At 46.5% G+C, this 15155-nt stretch overlaps 1 protein-coding gene across 5 annotated transcripts in view; it reads right to left on the bottom strand.

The window, feature by feature from the left end:
- The window catches only part of USP16 (ubiquitin specific peptidase 16), a 118288-nt gene that overhangs the window by 16762 nt on the left and 86371 nt on the right, over positions 1 to 15155 (bottom strand). For all 5 annotated transcript variants that reach the window (XM_033940643.1, XM_033940640.1, XM_033940642.1 and 2 more), the window contains one exon: positions 7080 to 7174. In XM_033940643.1, the coding sequence (XP_033796534.1) occupies positions 7080 to 7174 (95 nt within the window). The remainder of the gene's footprint in view (positions 1 to 7079; positions 7175 to 15155) is intronic.

A 15155-nucleotide genomic window follows, 5' to 3' on the forward strand; every position in this document is an offset into this window, starting at 1 on the left:
TCCTCCAGCCCCTTAACCATTTTAGTTGCTCTTCTCTGGACCCTTTCGAGTAGTACTGTGTCCTTCTTCATGTAGGCGACCAGTGCTGGACGCAGTATTCCAGGTGGAGGCGTACCATGGTCCGGTACAGCGGCATGATAACTTTCTCTGATCTGTTCGTGATTCCCTTCTTAATCATTCCTAGCATTCTGTTTGCCCTTTTCGCTGCCACCGCACATTGCGCAGATGGCTTCATCGACTTGTTGACCAGTACTCCAAGTCTCTTTCCTTGGGGGTCTCTCCAAGTACTGTGCCAGACATCCTGTATTCGTGTATAAGATTTTTGTTACAGACATGCATCACCTTACACACTTACCCACGTTAAACCTCATTTGCCATGTCGCTGCCCATTTCTTGAGTGTGTTTTATGTCCCATTGCAGGTTTTTGCAATCCTTCTGCATCTTCATTACTCAGAATAGCTTCGTATCGTCCACAAATTTAATCACCTCGCTCGTCGTACCAATTTCCAGGTCGTTTATAAATATGTTGAAGAGCACGGGTCCAAGCACTGAACCCTGCGGCACTCCACTCGTGATGCTTTTCCAGTCTGAGTATTGCCCATTTAACCCCCACTCTGTTTCCTATCTGCCAACCAGTTTTTTATCCACATGAGTATTTCACCCTCGATTCCGTGGCTCGCAATTTTTCGAAGTAGTCGTTCATGCTAAACCTTATCGAAAGCCTTCTGAAAATCCAGATATACAATGTCAACCGGCTCACCCTTGTCTATCTGCCTGTTCACTCTCTCTCAGAAGTGCAGCAAGTTCGTCAAGCAAGATCGTCCCTTGCTGAAGCCGTGCTGGCTGGTCCTCATCAGATTGTGTCCGTCAAGGTGATCAATGATGTGATCCTTTATCAGCACCTCTACCATCTTTCCCGGTACCGAGGTCAGACTCACCGGTCTGTAGTTTCCCGGATCTCCCCTCAAACCTTTCTTGAAGATCGGCGTTAACATTTGCCACTTTCCAGTCTTCCGGAATCCTTCCTATTTTGATTGACAGATTTGCTATTAGTTGAAGCAGTTCAGCTATAGCCCCTTTCAGTTACTTGATTACCCTTGGATGGATGCAATCCGGTCCCGGGGATTTATCGTTTAAACCTATCAATCTGCCTGCATATCTCTTCTAGACTGACCATCAACCCTGTCAGTTTCCTGTCTTTGTTTCCGGCATATAGCCTGTCGGCTTCCGGTATGTTGTGTATATCCTCTTCGGTAAATACAGGCGCAAAAAATGTGTTCAGTTTGTCAATGATGGCTTTGTCCTCCTTTAGCACTCCCTTTATTCCATGGTCATCCAACGGCCCCACCGCTTCCTTCGTGGGTCATTTTCCTTAATATATTGAAAGAAGAGCTTGAAGTTTTTCACCTCTTTGGCTAATTTCTCCTCATAGTCTCTTTTGGCTCCTCTTACCGCCTTATGGCACCTGCTTTGATGCTGTTTGTGCTTTTTCCAGTTTTCATCCGTTTTTGACCTTTTCCATTCCTTAAACGAAGTCTTCTTGTCTCTGATCGCTTCCTTCACTGCTACAGTGAACCACGCCGGTTCCTTGTTTTTTTCCTCTTGATCCCTTGATACGTGGTATATATAGATTTTGCGCCTTGGTGACTGTCCTTAAAAAGGGACCATGCTTGCTCTAGTGTTTTTATAGTGCTTATCCTCTTCTCAATCTTCTTCCCCACCATGAGTCTCATTCCTTCGTAACTCCCTTTTCGGAAGTTCAGTGCCATGGCCGATGTTCTCTACAATAAATACAGCCACGCATCATGTGAACTCAACCACTGCCCGCCATATCTCCTGTCATCAGCGAGCACTAAGTTCCGTACCTTACTCCTACACTGGATACAAACCATGCTCACAGATGGCATTTTCCCGAATGACCTCAGTGAAATCATCATCACCCCAATCTTAAAAGACCCAAAAGGACCAACAGACCTCTCATCCAACTACAGACCAATAGCCTCAATACCTCTATATATCAAACTAACAGAAGGATTAGTAGCCAAATTCCTCACCAACTATCTCGAGGACCATAACCTACTCCATCCCACACAATCCGGCTTCAGAACTAACTTCAGCACAGAAACATTACTAGGCTCCCTTATCGACACAGCAAGACAACACCTCAGCATTGGAAAAAAAATGCTGCTCATACAGTTGGACCTGACGGCGGCATTTTACCTGGTAGACCATAACATCCTACTGCAAATATTGGACTCAATAGGCATCTCAGATAAAGTATACTCATGGTTTGAAGGTTTATTAAAATCCAGAACATACAAAGTAAAATCAGACAAAAAAAAATCCAAACCTTGGTCCAACTCCTGCGGCGTTCCACAAGGGTCCCCACTGTCCCCTACTCTCTTCAACCTATATACGGCTTCTCTTGGCGTTTACCTGAACAAACAAGGCCTATCCTCTTATAGCTATGCTGATGACATCACCATCCTCATGCCTTTCGACCAACCAATGCTCTTAATGTCAGACACACTACACAGAACTCTAGCTACAGTTACGACTTGGATGGAAGACCACATACTGAAACTCAACCCAGACAAAACTAAATTCATCCTCCTAGAATAACAAAATCCCAACCATAACCAACTTAGAAATCAACTCTATCAACTACCCTTTGCAAACCACCCTAAAACTTCTAGGTATGACTATTGACAGAGGCTGCACTATGCAACCACAAATTAACAAAACAATACAGAAATCTTTCGCAGTTATGAGAAACCTTGGACAAGTCCGAAAATTCTTCGAAAAAACACAATTTCAGCTCCTAGTACAATCTCTAATCCTAAGTATCCTAGGCTATTGCAACATCCTCTACCTCCCCTGCCCTGCAATAATGATTACAGGCAATTCAGAATACAGCTCTGAGACTCGTCTATTCATTGAAAAAACATGATCACATTACTGAGGCATTCATCAATTCTCATTGGCTTCCAATCCAGGAAAGAATACAATTTAAATTCTACTGTATACTATTTAAAACTATAAATGGAGACAGCCCAACCTATCTAAACGACCGCCTCATCCAAACCACCTCTACCAGGCATAGAAAAACACACACCCCATTCACTTACCCCTCCCCCCCCAATCAAAGAAGTAAAAAGGAAAAAACTATACAACGGACTACTGGCCACTCAGGCAGCGAAGATAGACAACCAAGTCTCCAACCTATTGACAACAACCCCAGACTACAAGATGTTCAGAAAGGAAATAAAAACTATACTCTTCAAGAAATCCCTTAATAAAGCTTAATACCATGATAAAGCTTAACCCCCCTCTTACCATCCCCTCCCTAACCCCAGATCCTACTTTTCCCTCTCTTGGAAACCTTCTCTGATCTAACGTTGTAACCCTTCTTCCATAACTCTTTTTGTAATCCGCTTTGAACCGAAAGGTAATGGTGGAATAGAAATCTGTAATGTAATGTAATGTTTCACCCCTGTGTCCAGGCTGAAGCGGATCATATTGTGATCACTGGTTCCCAGCGTCCCCTCTACTTCTACACCTTGTGCCGGTCCTCGTAGTCCATTTAGAATTAAGTCCAGAATTCCATTTCCTCTTGTATTTTCCTTGACAAGTTGTTCCAGGAAGCAATCGCCTACAGCATCCAGGAACTTGGTCTCCCTACCGCAGCCGGAGGTGCCTAGGTTCCAGTCTATTCCCGGATAATTGAAGTCACCCATGATAACTGCATTGCCTCCCTTGCAGTTGTGTTTAATCTCATCCGTCATTTATTTATTTATTCAAATTTCTATACCGTTCTCCCAGAGGAGCTCAGAGCGGTTTTACAGGCATTTATTCAGGTACTCAAAACAGTTTTCCCTCTCTGTCCTGGTGGGCTCACAATCTATCTAACGTACCTGGGGCAATGGGGGGGATTAAGTAACTTGCCCAGGGTCACAAGGAGCAGCATGGGCTTGAACCCACAACCTCAGGGTGCTGAGGCTGTAGCTTTTACCACTGTGCCACACTCTCTCCATCAATTTTTTCGGACTGCCCTGGGGGTCAGTAGATGCTGATCTTCGTTTCTGTTCCATTTGTTCCCGGAATTTTGACCCATAAAGACTAACTTATTCTTTGTTTCTGGTGTGTTCTCTGTGGTAGACTCAATTCCCTCTTTGATGTATAGGGCAATGCCCCCACCTTTTTGACCCACTCTGTCTCTGCGGTATAGCTTGTATCCCGGTAGCACAGTGTCCCAGACATTTTCCTCATTCCACCATGTTTCCGTGATGCCGATGATGTCAAGTTTATCTTTTTGTGCCATATCTTCTAATTCACCCATCTTATTCCTTAGGCTCCTTGCGTTCGTGTACATACACTTGAGTTTGCGGCCTGTTACTTTCTTGCATTTCCTTCCCTCTTGTGTCCTTTTCAATCCGTCAGGATTTCTGTCTTGCCTATGATCCGGCAAGTCTTCCCCGCTATCTTCCTGCACGGTATCCTCTGGGTATACCGGTTCCCCAACCATCAACTGTTGGCTTTCTCCTTCTTCCTTGTTTAAAAACTTCTCAATTTCTTTTTGATGTTGCTTTCAAGTAGCCTCATTCCATCTCCGCTGAGGTGGAATCCATCCTTCCTGAATAGCTTGCTCTTTTCCCAGAATGTCGTTCAGTTGCGCATGAAGTGGAATCCTTCTTCCTCACACCAGCGCCTCATCCACACATTGACTCCTTGCAGCTCCATCTGCCTCTTCTCATCGGCCCTGGGTACCGGCAGGATCTCTGAGAACGCTACCCTCGGCATTCTGGTCTTCAGCTTCCTTCCTAGCATCTGGAACTGGTCCTTCAGTACTTCTCTGCTGTAGTTCCTGTTGCTCACGTTGTTTGTCCCCATATGGATCACCACCGCCTTATCTTAGTCTTCCATGCTGTTGATGCAGCTCACTATGTCTTCTATCTTGGCTCCCGGTAGGCAGGTCACCAGCCGATCCAGTCTTCCTCCCACTATGTGGTTGTCGACTTGTCTGATGATGGAGTCCCCCACGACGATCGCTATCCTCTCTGTCTTTTCTCATCTCTCCAGCCGCAGGTCCGTGTCCGTGTCCCTGGTGTATGTCCATCTCTCCAGCCGTGGGTCCATGTCCTCTGGCACTTTCATCTTCCCTCTACCTGGTGTTGGCTTGCACTGGACTCGTCTTCCTGTGGGTTCCCTCCGCTGTTTCCAGGAGTTACTTCTGTGTCACCCATTTCTTCCATGTGGTTGTCTTCCAGTTGGTCCTCACTCACTGTGGGTGTATCTTGGCAGTTCCACTGTTGCTGGGGATTTTTTAGAGCCTCCTTGTATGCCTCCTCGATGAACTTCTCTAACTCCCAAACTTCTTCCTCAATGGTTTCCTCTGTCTTGAAGTTTTCTGCCTCTCTGTCCTCCTTCTCCACTGCTTGAAGTGCTTCTAGTTCTAGTATTCTGCCATCCAGGAGTCTTAACTTGTTTCTTCAGGCCCTCACATCGAGTGCATATGTAAGACCGCCTCCCAGAGGGGAGGTAGTCATACATATGGCAAACGGTGCAGAAAACTGGGTAGCTCAACATCCTGCTTCTGTCTATTGCTTCCATTGCTGTCCGCTTGCCGGTCTGCTGTCTGAAATGGTTTCTCCTTGCTTTCTTGTGTGTCCTCTGTGTCTGCTGTGGTTGCCCTCTGCTCTTCTTTGCAGCGACTCATTCTTCCTTAAGGCCCTTTGCAAAGGCGCTCTCGCTAAGGCGAGCGCCTTTAATGCTCGCCTTTGACACGCGCCGTTGGCCCCTCCCCTTTTAAGGGGGAGCTTTGGTAGATGACGTTGGGGGGTGGGCGAAGCTAACTCTCACCGCTGCCCCTTGCTCTCTCTCCTGCCTTCTGTTCCTGCTTCCCTTCTCTCCTGCTTGTCTCCTGCTTTCCTCCTCTCCTGTCTCCTAGCTTCTTTGCAGAGCCTCTAGCCACAAAGTACCACAAAAAGGAATAAAGCATATGGCTTGGGAGAGGTTGTAGGAAGGAAAGTGAAAGTGCTAAAAGGGAGGCAGTCGGCACAGAATGAGGGGATGTTGAGAAGTGTGCAGGACTAGAACAGAGAAACTGAATAAGATTTTTTTTAAAGGGAATGTATTTGCAAAATGAACACAAAAGGGAAGGTTAGATACTTACCTTGATAATCTTCTATTAACACAGCATATGAGTTAACACGTGTGTTAAATCCTACAAATCGTGACCTGTTGCAGAAAGAATCAATACTTTTTCTTGGTGCTGGTGATGAAATCAAGAACATATATGAATCTGATTGTCTGTAGGGCACACGCTCTGGTTTTCTGATGTGTAGGCCCCTACTATAAAAGCCAGCAGTCCAGCTAGGGAAAACTCATATCCTTCCATGGGAAGGTATGTGGCAGCCACAATGGCATACTTGGTGAAAACTCCTGATGCAAGGATAGGCCAAAGGAGAGGACTCTGCATTGGCAGCGTATTCTTGATAGAGAAACAGATCTGCCCAGCACTGAGGAAGTATCAATATGTAGAAGTAGAATTCTTTTTTTTGCTGCGAAGCAGACATTTACTAAATCTGGGTTTTCCAGCATGGTAGAGGAGCCATGGGGGCCTGCAAAATGCTGTCAGGAAATTGAGGAAACTTGATGAGGAAGTTTGAGGACTGTGAAGATGATCTAATAACTGGTAGAGAGGACAAACTAAACTTGAGTGGAATTAGGTGGGCACTGTAAGGGGGAATGGGGAGCTGCCTATGCACAGAAGGGCCTTTTTCAGACCTTTGAGGAGCTAATTCATTCATCCATTCATGGCACCATTAGATGGCATCAGGTGTGTAGTTGATTCATCCAGCTTGTTCATGGAGAATGTTATTAACACTATTTGCCTTTATTTGTACTCATTTTAGTGCAAATAGCTGCCCTAATTTAAACTGGCAACTTGTCCATGTCAATGGAACCACTGAATATGCAGTCCCAAACTTAAACAGATATGGCAGTTACCTCAAGTTATTTGTACTACTGAATACTGTCCTCAGTGTCTACACAGGAATACTAAGCCATTAAGTTTTTACCTGTTGAAATCTCTTTAAATGAAGAGTAAGAATTGGGGGTGGGAGAGAGACTAGCATCTGCTTTATGGCACTAGTATAAACATGCTTCTTTTCACCTAGAAATATATAAAAAAAAAAAAAGAAGTAATGTATTAGGACTGCCAATAAAAAAATAGTTTATATTCTTGAAAAAAATAGAATATTGTACCCAAATATTCCTTGTATTTGTGCAATGATTAAATTTTTCATAATGGGAAATTCTTAAATTTTCAAATTACTAAATATTGTCAAATTAAGAATTAATCACTAAATTTTAACAGTAATATTTTACAACTGAATCCATTAGTAACTACAGGTCTATTCAGATAAAAATCAAATGCATCTCACTTGCACAGACAAGCTTTAGGTCACAATGGAAAAACTTATAACAGGCCTTAGGAATTTTCTAGTAGTTTGCTTTATTTATCTGATTCCCACTTTGGTTACACTCAACTTGAAACATAAGCACTCCTTCAGCTGGAAAACACTAAATTATGAATAATTATTTTTTTTAATTGCATCTGCAATTTGTTCAGACAGTAGTATTTAACACCCCTTAAAAAAGGGTAGGTGGTCTGAACGCAGTTAAGAACATTTATTTTAAAAACTTATACAGTGGTACCTCGGTTTACGAGTGCACCGGTTTGCAAGTATTTTGCAAGACGAGCAAAACATTTGCAAAAATCGGTGCCTCGGAAACCGAGCATGGCTCGATTTACGAGCACCCCCCCCCCCCGCAATCCGGCACCCCCCTTGCGATCCGGCACCCCCCCGCCTCGAACAGGCACCCCCCGCCACGATCCGATCCCCCCCGCCACGATTGGGCACCCCCCGCCACGATTGGGCACCCCCCGCCACGATTGGGCACCCCCCCACCGCTTCTTACCCTCATCTGGGCACTCTTGAAGATCGGCCCTCGTCTGCTGGGCCTTGAGCATCTGAGCATACTCAAGGCCCAGCAGACGAAGAGTCCGATCTTCTAGAGTGCCCAGATGAGGGTAAGAAGCGGCGGGGGGGGTGCCCAATTGTGTCGGGGGGGATGTCGGATCGTGTCGGGGGTGCCCAATCGTGTCGGGGGGAGGGGGGTCAGATCGTGTCAGGGGGGTGCCCAATCGTGTCAGGGGGGGGTCGGATCGTGGCGGGGGGTGCCGGTTCGAGGCAGGGGGGGTGCTGGATCGCAGTGGGGGGTCTTCGAGGGGAGCAATGCCGGTTCTCGGGGGGGGAACACATCAAAGCGAGTTTCCATTATTTCCTATGGGGAAACTCGCTTTGATAAACGAGCATTCTGGATTATGAGCATGCTCCTGGAATGGATTATACTCGTAATCCAAGGTACTACTGTATTCTGTTAAATCCTAAACAGATTACAACATATACAATACAATTTAAAAAACCCAAAAACTGATCAACTACCCCACCAATCATTCATTCCTGCTGCCAGACACCATTAACATCAATTAAAAAAAACGAACAAATAAATATTTTCAGTTGTTTCTTAAACATTCCCAAATTGTTGCACAGACTACCTGGCAAAGCATGCCACAATCATGGACCAGCAACTGAAATAGCAAAGAACAAAGTAGCCATATATTTCACTTCCCTATGTTTTTCAGCATAGTAAAATGTGATTCATATAAATTGACAATCAGAGTTTTCTGAATCTGTTACCCATCCTACAGACCAGGAATCTGAAATATAGGTATAAGATCCTTTATTTGAAATTCCAAAAACCAAAACGCTCCAAAAACTAAATTTGACGTGAACTGGAAGTAGTCAATTTCCCCCAACGTGACATACATTAAAAGCAGGTGCATGCTTTTCTCCTGATCTCTGCACAACTCAGATCAGAGGGCTGCAAAGTGGCAAAGAGCAGCTGCAGATTCCAATCAGGGTGGCAGTGAGAAGCAGAAAAGGAAGCATTATCTATGTCAAAAACACAGAAAGTTGAGGTATTGAAGAAGCTTGATCAAGGTGTGTCTGTACAACAGCTGACTGAAGAATATGGTGTGGGAAACAACCACTATATATGACTTAAAGAAACAAAGATAAATTGTTGAAGTTTTACAGTGAGAGTGATGACCAGAAATTAATGAAAACTAGAACAATATTGCAAAGGGCAAAAAGTGAAGATTTAGATCGTGTACTGATTGAATGGGTTTGGCAAAGAAGGCATGAACGCACGAATGACTGGTTTGATGGTAATGAAGCAAGTCAAAAATACCATCAAGAATTGAATATTGAAAATAAGTGTGAATATTCAGAAGGTTGACTGCAGAAATTTTAAGAAGTGCCAAAGTGTTAAATATCTCAATCTGTGATGAAAAAACTTCTGCTGATTATGAGGAAGCTGATGAATTTGGTCCTAAACAAAATCACAGTACTGATGAAACATCTCTCTATTGGCACTATGTTCCTAGAAAAACACTGACAACAGCTGATGAACAAGCACCATCTGACTTTAAGGACAGAATAACTATTCTTGCATGTACCAATGCTGTTGGCACACACAAATTAAAGTCAGCAGTGATTGAAAAAGACAACAACCCTAATGTTTGAAGAGTGTACGTCATTTACCTGTGGACAAGAAAGCATGGGTAACCAGAGAAACATTTAGCGATTGGTTCCATAACCACTTTGTGCCTGCAGCAAGAGCTCATTGTAGAGAAGCTGAACTGGAAGAAAACTAGTTCTAAACAATTGCTCTGCACATCCACCTCAAGAACTTCTTGTGAAAAATGTTTCTGCCATTTACCATCCATCCAATGTGTCCTCCTTACTACAGCCTTGTGACCAAGGAATTGTATGTTCCATGAAGACCAAGTATAAAGACAGTTTTCTAAATTGCATGCTTGATGCAATTAACAGAGGAATAAGAATTCAAGACTTTTTCAAGGAATTCAGTCTTAAGGATGTATTTATACACTTGCCAATGCCAAGAAAGATGTAACTGATCAGCAATATTCGATGAAAATGAACCTGTAGGAAGACTTTGAAGGTTTCCTAGTAGGTGATGAAACGCCGATTACATCAAACCTCATTGCTTATGAGAAAGTTTACTAAAGACGCAGTTTGCAGAGAATTTTTTTTTACTCTTATAAATTTTACTGTCCTTTGCTACTGATTTTTCCTTTCTATTTTCTATTGTAACATTTTGTAAATCACCGTGCTACTGCCTAAAGAAGGGTAGCATATTAAATAAAACTAAACCATAAACCATATTATCTGAAATGTTAATAAGTTAGGAGGCAGCTGATATTAATGAAGTGCTGAACATTGACAATGACAAAGATTGCTGAAATGATGTTAAATAAAAGCTTGTGGATAGTAGTGTTGAAGACCTTGTGAACACTGGAGAAAAAATCTATATAGATCAGGGGTGCCCAATACGTCGATCGCAATCGATCAGTCAATTGTTCAGGCAACCCGAGTTGATCGCAGAGCCATGTGGTTTCCCTTCTCTTTTTTCCCCCTCCTGACTGGCGTGCAATTAATCCGCCTCGTGGAGAACACCAACCAATCATAATTCCCTTCTTTTTTTTCTCCTCCTGACTGCCGTGTAATTAATCTACCTCTTGAAGAACGTCGGCCAATCAGAGTGCTGGTAGGGCGGGGTTAGAAGGTTGTTGGGGGATGTAGCTTAGCGCCCTACTATAGGAGACAGAGCAGTGCACCGCCTGTTGTGGTAAGAGCCGAGGTTGGGAATAGTGCTGCCTGATTCAAATTGATTCACTTCGGGTGAATTGATACAATTAAAAAATAAATAAATAAAAAAAATCAGCCTCCCAATTCAGTGACTGACCCTCCCCCCTCACCCCCTAAAGCAGGATCAGCAGCACTGCCTCTTGTTGGCTAGCCATTGCCGCTCCTGCTTTAGAGGGTGAGGGGGGAGGGTCAGTCAGGAAGTGCTGTGGTGTCCGGCTTTCTCCCTGGCCTCCCGCGCATCCATTTACCTAATTCCAGTAGGGAACAGCCTACAGAGAGGCTTGCCGGTAGTTTAGTGATCCTTGCAGGTTGCCATAGGGCTCAGGAGCTGTCTTCCCTCTGCCGCGATCCTGCCTCTGACTCAGAGGAGGGGCGGGACCACGGCAGAGGGAAGACAACTCCTGAGGTCAGGGAGGAACACGCAGGCCTTCCGGGGGAGGGGAGGGGGATGGGAGTCCATCGGGGTGGGGGCAGGCCTTGGTGTAGAAGTACACAGAGGGAGGGAAGAGGGGTTCAAAGAGATGTGCATATGCTGGACTTTGGGGGAAGAAATAATGGATCTAAAAACAGAGGAGAGGAGAGAGATGGTGGACAATGGGATTTAGGGAGGGAAGGAATAGAAAGGGAAGAAGTTGGACATAAGGGATGATGTGGAGGGGGGAAAGAGATACTGGATAGGAGGGTAGTTGGGAAAAGAAAGGGAGAGATGGTGGACCCTGGGGTGGTGGGGAAGGAGGGAGAGATGCTGGACAAAAGGGTAGTTGAGAAAAGGTGGATCTATGGATGGAGATGAAAAAAAGGAAAGATGCCAGACTTCCGGGGAAGGGAAGGACAGAGATGGAAAGTTAGCATGAAAAAAGAATAAAACAATAAATGGGCAGGAGACTCTGGCAACCGAGTTATCAGAAGACATAGAAACATAGAAAGATGACGGCAGAAAAGGGCCATAGCCCATCAAATCTGCCCACTCTACTGTCCCACCCCATTAAGTCAGAGTGCTGCTCGACCCACGTAGAGATCCCACGTGGATGTCCCATTTATTCTTAAAGTCGAGCACGCTAGTGGCCTTGATCACCTGCACCGGTAATTTGTTCCAGTGATCCACCACCCTTTCTGTAAAGAAATACTTCCTGGTGTCACCACCAAATCTCCCTCCTCTGAGTTTGAGCGGGTGCCCCCTTGTGACTGAAGGTCCCTTAGGAAAGAATATGTCGTTTTCCACCTCGACACGACCTGTGACGTACTTAAATGTCTCAATCATGTCACCCCTCTCCCTGCGCTCCTCTAGAGAGTAGAGCTGCAACTTGCCCAGTCTGGGACCAAAATGCCAGAGTCTGGGACCAAAATGCCAGAGCCTGGGACCAAAATGATTTGAATAATGAACAGACAACAAAAGGTAGGAAAAATGATTTATTTTCAATTTAGTGATCAAATGTGGCCATTTTGAGAATTTATATCTGCTGTCTATATTTTGCACTAATGCCCCCTTTTACTAAACCGCAATAGCGGTTTTTAGCGCAGGGAGCCTATGAGCATCAAGAGCAGCGCAGGGCATTCAGCACAGCAACTTGCACTAAAAACCGCTATCGCGGTTTAGTAAAAAAGGAGGGGGTATATTTGTCTATTTTTGTATAGTTGTTACTGAGATGACATTGCATAAAGTCATCTGCCTTGACCTCTTTGAAAAAACCCTGAATTATAAATGATAAGGAGAAATTAGGTTCTTACCTGCTAATTTACTTTCTTTTAGCTTCTCCAGACCAGTAGAGGTTAACTTTACGATTGGTATATATCTAATCATGACCAGCAGGTGGAGACTGAAAACAAAACTTTGGGACAGTATATCCTAGCCCCTCCTCTCTATTTCCCTCAGTCTGCCGAATAGCCAAGCAGAACCAAGAACTGGAAAACAACAGAGAGAAAAAACAATACTCCGAAAGGAGTAACAAATAACATACCCAAAAATGCTGTTGGAAAATGCAGAGGAGAAATTCCCGAAGGAAGAAGGTCCCCACAGCTCGCCAGCTAAGCCAGCCGAGCCACAGCCGCTGTTCTTCAATTCTCCCCGGCCCTAGAAAAATACTAGAACCGGCAGCAAAAACCAAAAACTGCCCGCGCAACAGCCCCAACAACAACAACAACAGACAGGGTGGGGACCTCTACTGGTCTGGAGAAGCTAAAAGAAAGTAAATTAGCAGGTAAGAACCTAATTTCTCCTTCTTTAGCACTCTCCAGACCAGTAGAGGTTAACTTTACGATTGGGACGTACCAAAGCAGTCCCTCTCACGGGCGGGACCCCCGAAGGGCCGATACCAGAACACGCTCACCGAACACCGCGTCCCGACGCGCCTGAACATCTACCCGATAATGCCGAACAAATGAATGCAAGGAGGACCAAACCGCAGCCTTACAAATATCCACCGGAGGCACGAGCGACGACTCAGCCCAAGAAGCCGCCTGACCCCTAGTGGAATGAGCCTTGAGAAACTCCGGAACCGGCTTCTGACTCAGAAGATAAGCGGAAGCAATCATCTCCTTGATCCAACGCGCAATAGTAGCCTTAGAAGCGCCAGCCCCCCGACGAGGACCCGCCAGAAGCACAAAGAGATGATCGGAGCTCCGAAAATCCCGGGTCCGCTGCACATAAGCATGGAGGACCCGACCGACATCCAACTTGCGCAGCTGTCGTTGCTCAGAAGAACCCTCCCGACTACCCAAGACCGGGAGGACCACCGATTGATTGACATGAAAAGGAGAAACTACCTTCGGCAGAAAGGAAGGAACAGGCCGCAAAACAACCCGCTCCTTCGAAAACTCCAGGAAGGGAGCCCTACAAGAGAAAGCCTGTAGCTCAGACACCCGTCTAGCGGAAGTAATGGCCACCAAAAAGACCGACTTCAGCGTAAGGTCCTTCAACGAACAGCCATCCAACGGCTCGAAAGGAGGGCGCACTAGAACAGAGAGAACCAGATTGAGATCCCAAGAGGGAATCGAGGGCCTTATGGGAGGCCTGATCAACTTGGCCGCCCTAAGAAAGCGAATCACATCAGGAATGGCTGACAAACGCTGACCTGTCACCAGCCCCCGAAAAGCCGACAGGGCCGCCAGATGAACCCGAAGAGAAGACCAGGCCAGGCCCCTATCCAGGCCATCCTGCAAAAACTCTAGAATGTTAGGCAGAGAAGCGCGAAAGGAGACCACTCCCCGCGCTCGGCACCATTCCTCAAAAAGACGCCAAACCCGTACATAAGCCCGAGAGGTAGAAAGCCTCCGGGACCCCAAAAGTGTAGAGATCACCTTGTCGGAATATCCCTTCTTACTCAGGCGGCCCCTTTCAAGAGCCAAGCCGTAAGACAAAAGGGAGACGGGTCGAACATGGGAATGGGACCCTGCGTCAGAAGATCGCACTCGAGAGGCAGAGGAAGAGGATCCGCCACCAGATGCCTCACCAGATCCGCATACCACGGACGACGAGGCCAATCCGGAGCCACCAAGACCACCAGCCCCGGATGGCGAACAATGCGAAGCAGTACTCTGCCTACTAATGGCCAAGGAGGGAACACATACAACAGCCCCTCCGTTGGCCACGGTTGGACCAGAGCATCCAGACCCTCGGCCAGACCGTCCCTGCGACGACTGAAGAAGCGGGGTACTTTGGCGTTGCCACTTGTAGCCATCAGATCCATCAGGGGCTGCCCCCAAGCACGCACTAGCAACTGAAACGCCTCGGCGCCGAGACACCACTCTCCCGGATCCAAGAAGTGACGACTGAGGAAGTCCGCCTGAACGTTTTCTACCCCGGCAATGTGAGAGGCCGAGAGGTCCAGAAGATGCGACTCCGCCCAAACCATGAGCCGAGCCGCCTCCTGCGCCACCAGAGTGCTCTTGGTGCCCCCCTGACGATTGACATAAGCCACCGCCGTGGCATTGTCCGACAGGACTCTGACCGACTTGCCCAACAAAAGGGAGTGGAAAGCCAACAGCGCTAGCCGGACCGCCCTGGTCTCCAACACGTTGATCGACCAGGAGGCCTCCTCCGTGGACCAGGTTCCCTGAGCTGAGTGACCCAGACACTGGGCCCCCCAACCCAGGAGACTCGCATCCGTAAGGAGCACCGTCCACTGCGGAAGATCCAGACCCACCCCCTGAACTAGGTGAGGGGTCCGGAGCCACCAACGCAGACTGCAGCGCGCCAAGCCTCGCAGGGGAACCGGAACATCCATCCCGTGCCTCTGGGGAGACCACCTCCGGAGCAGAGCATACTGGAGAGGACGCATGTGGGCCCGCGCCCACCTCACCACGTCCAGGGACGCCGCCATCGACCCCAGGACCTGGAGGAAATCTCGCGCCCGAGGA

Source organism: Geotrypetes seraphini, chromosome 4 (genome assembly GCF_902459505.1).
Source record: "Geotrypetes seraphini chromosome 4, aGeoSer1.1, whole genome shotgun sequence".
Taxonomy (NCBI): domain Eukaryota; kingdom Metazoa; phylum Chordata; class Amphibia; order Gymnophiona; family Dermophiidae; genus Geotrypetes; species Geotrypetes seraphini.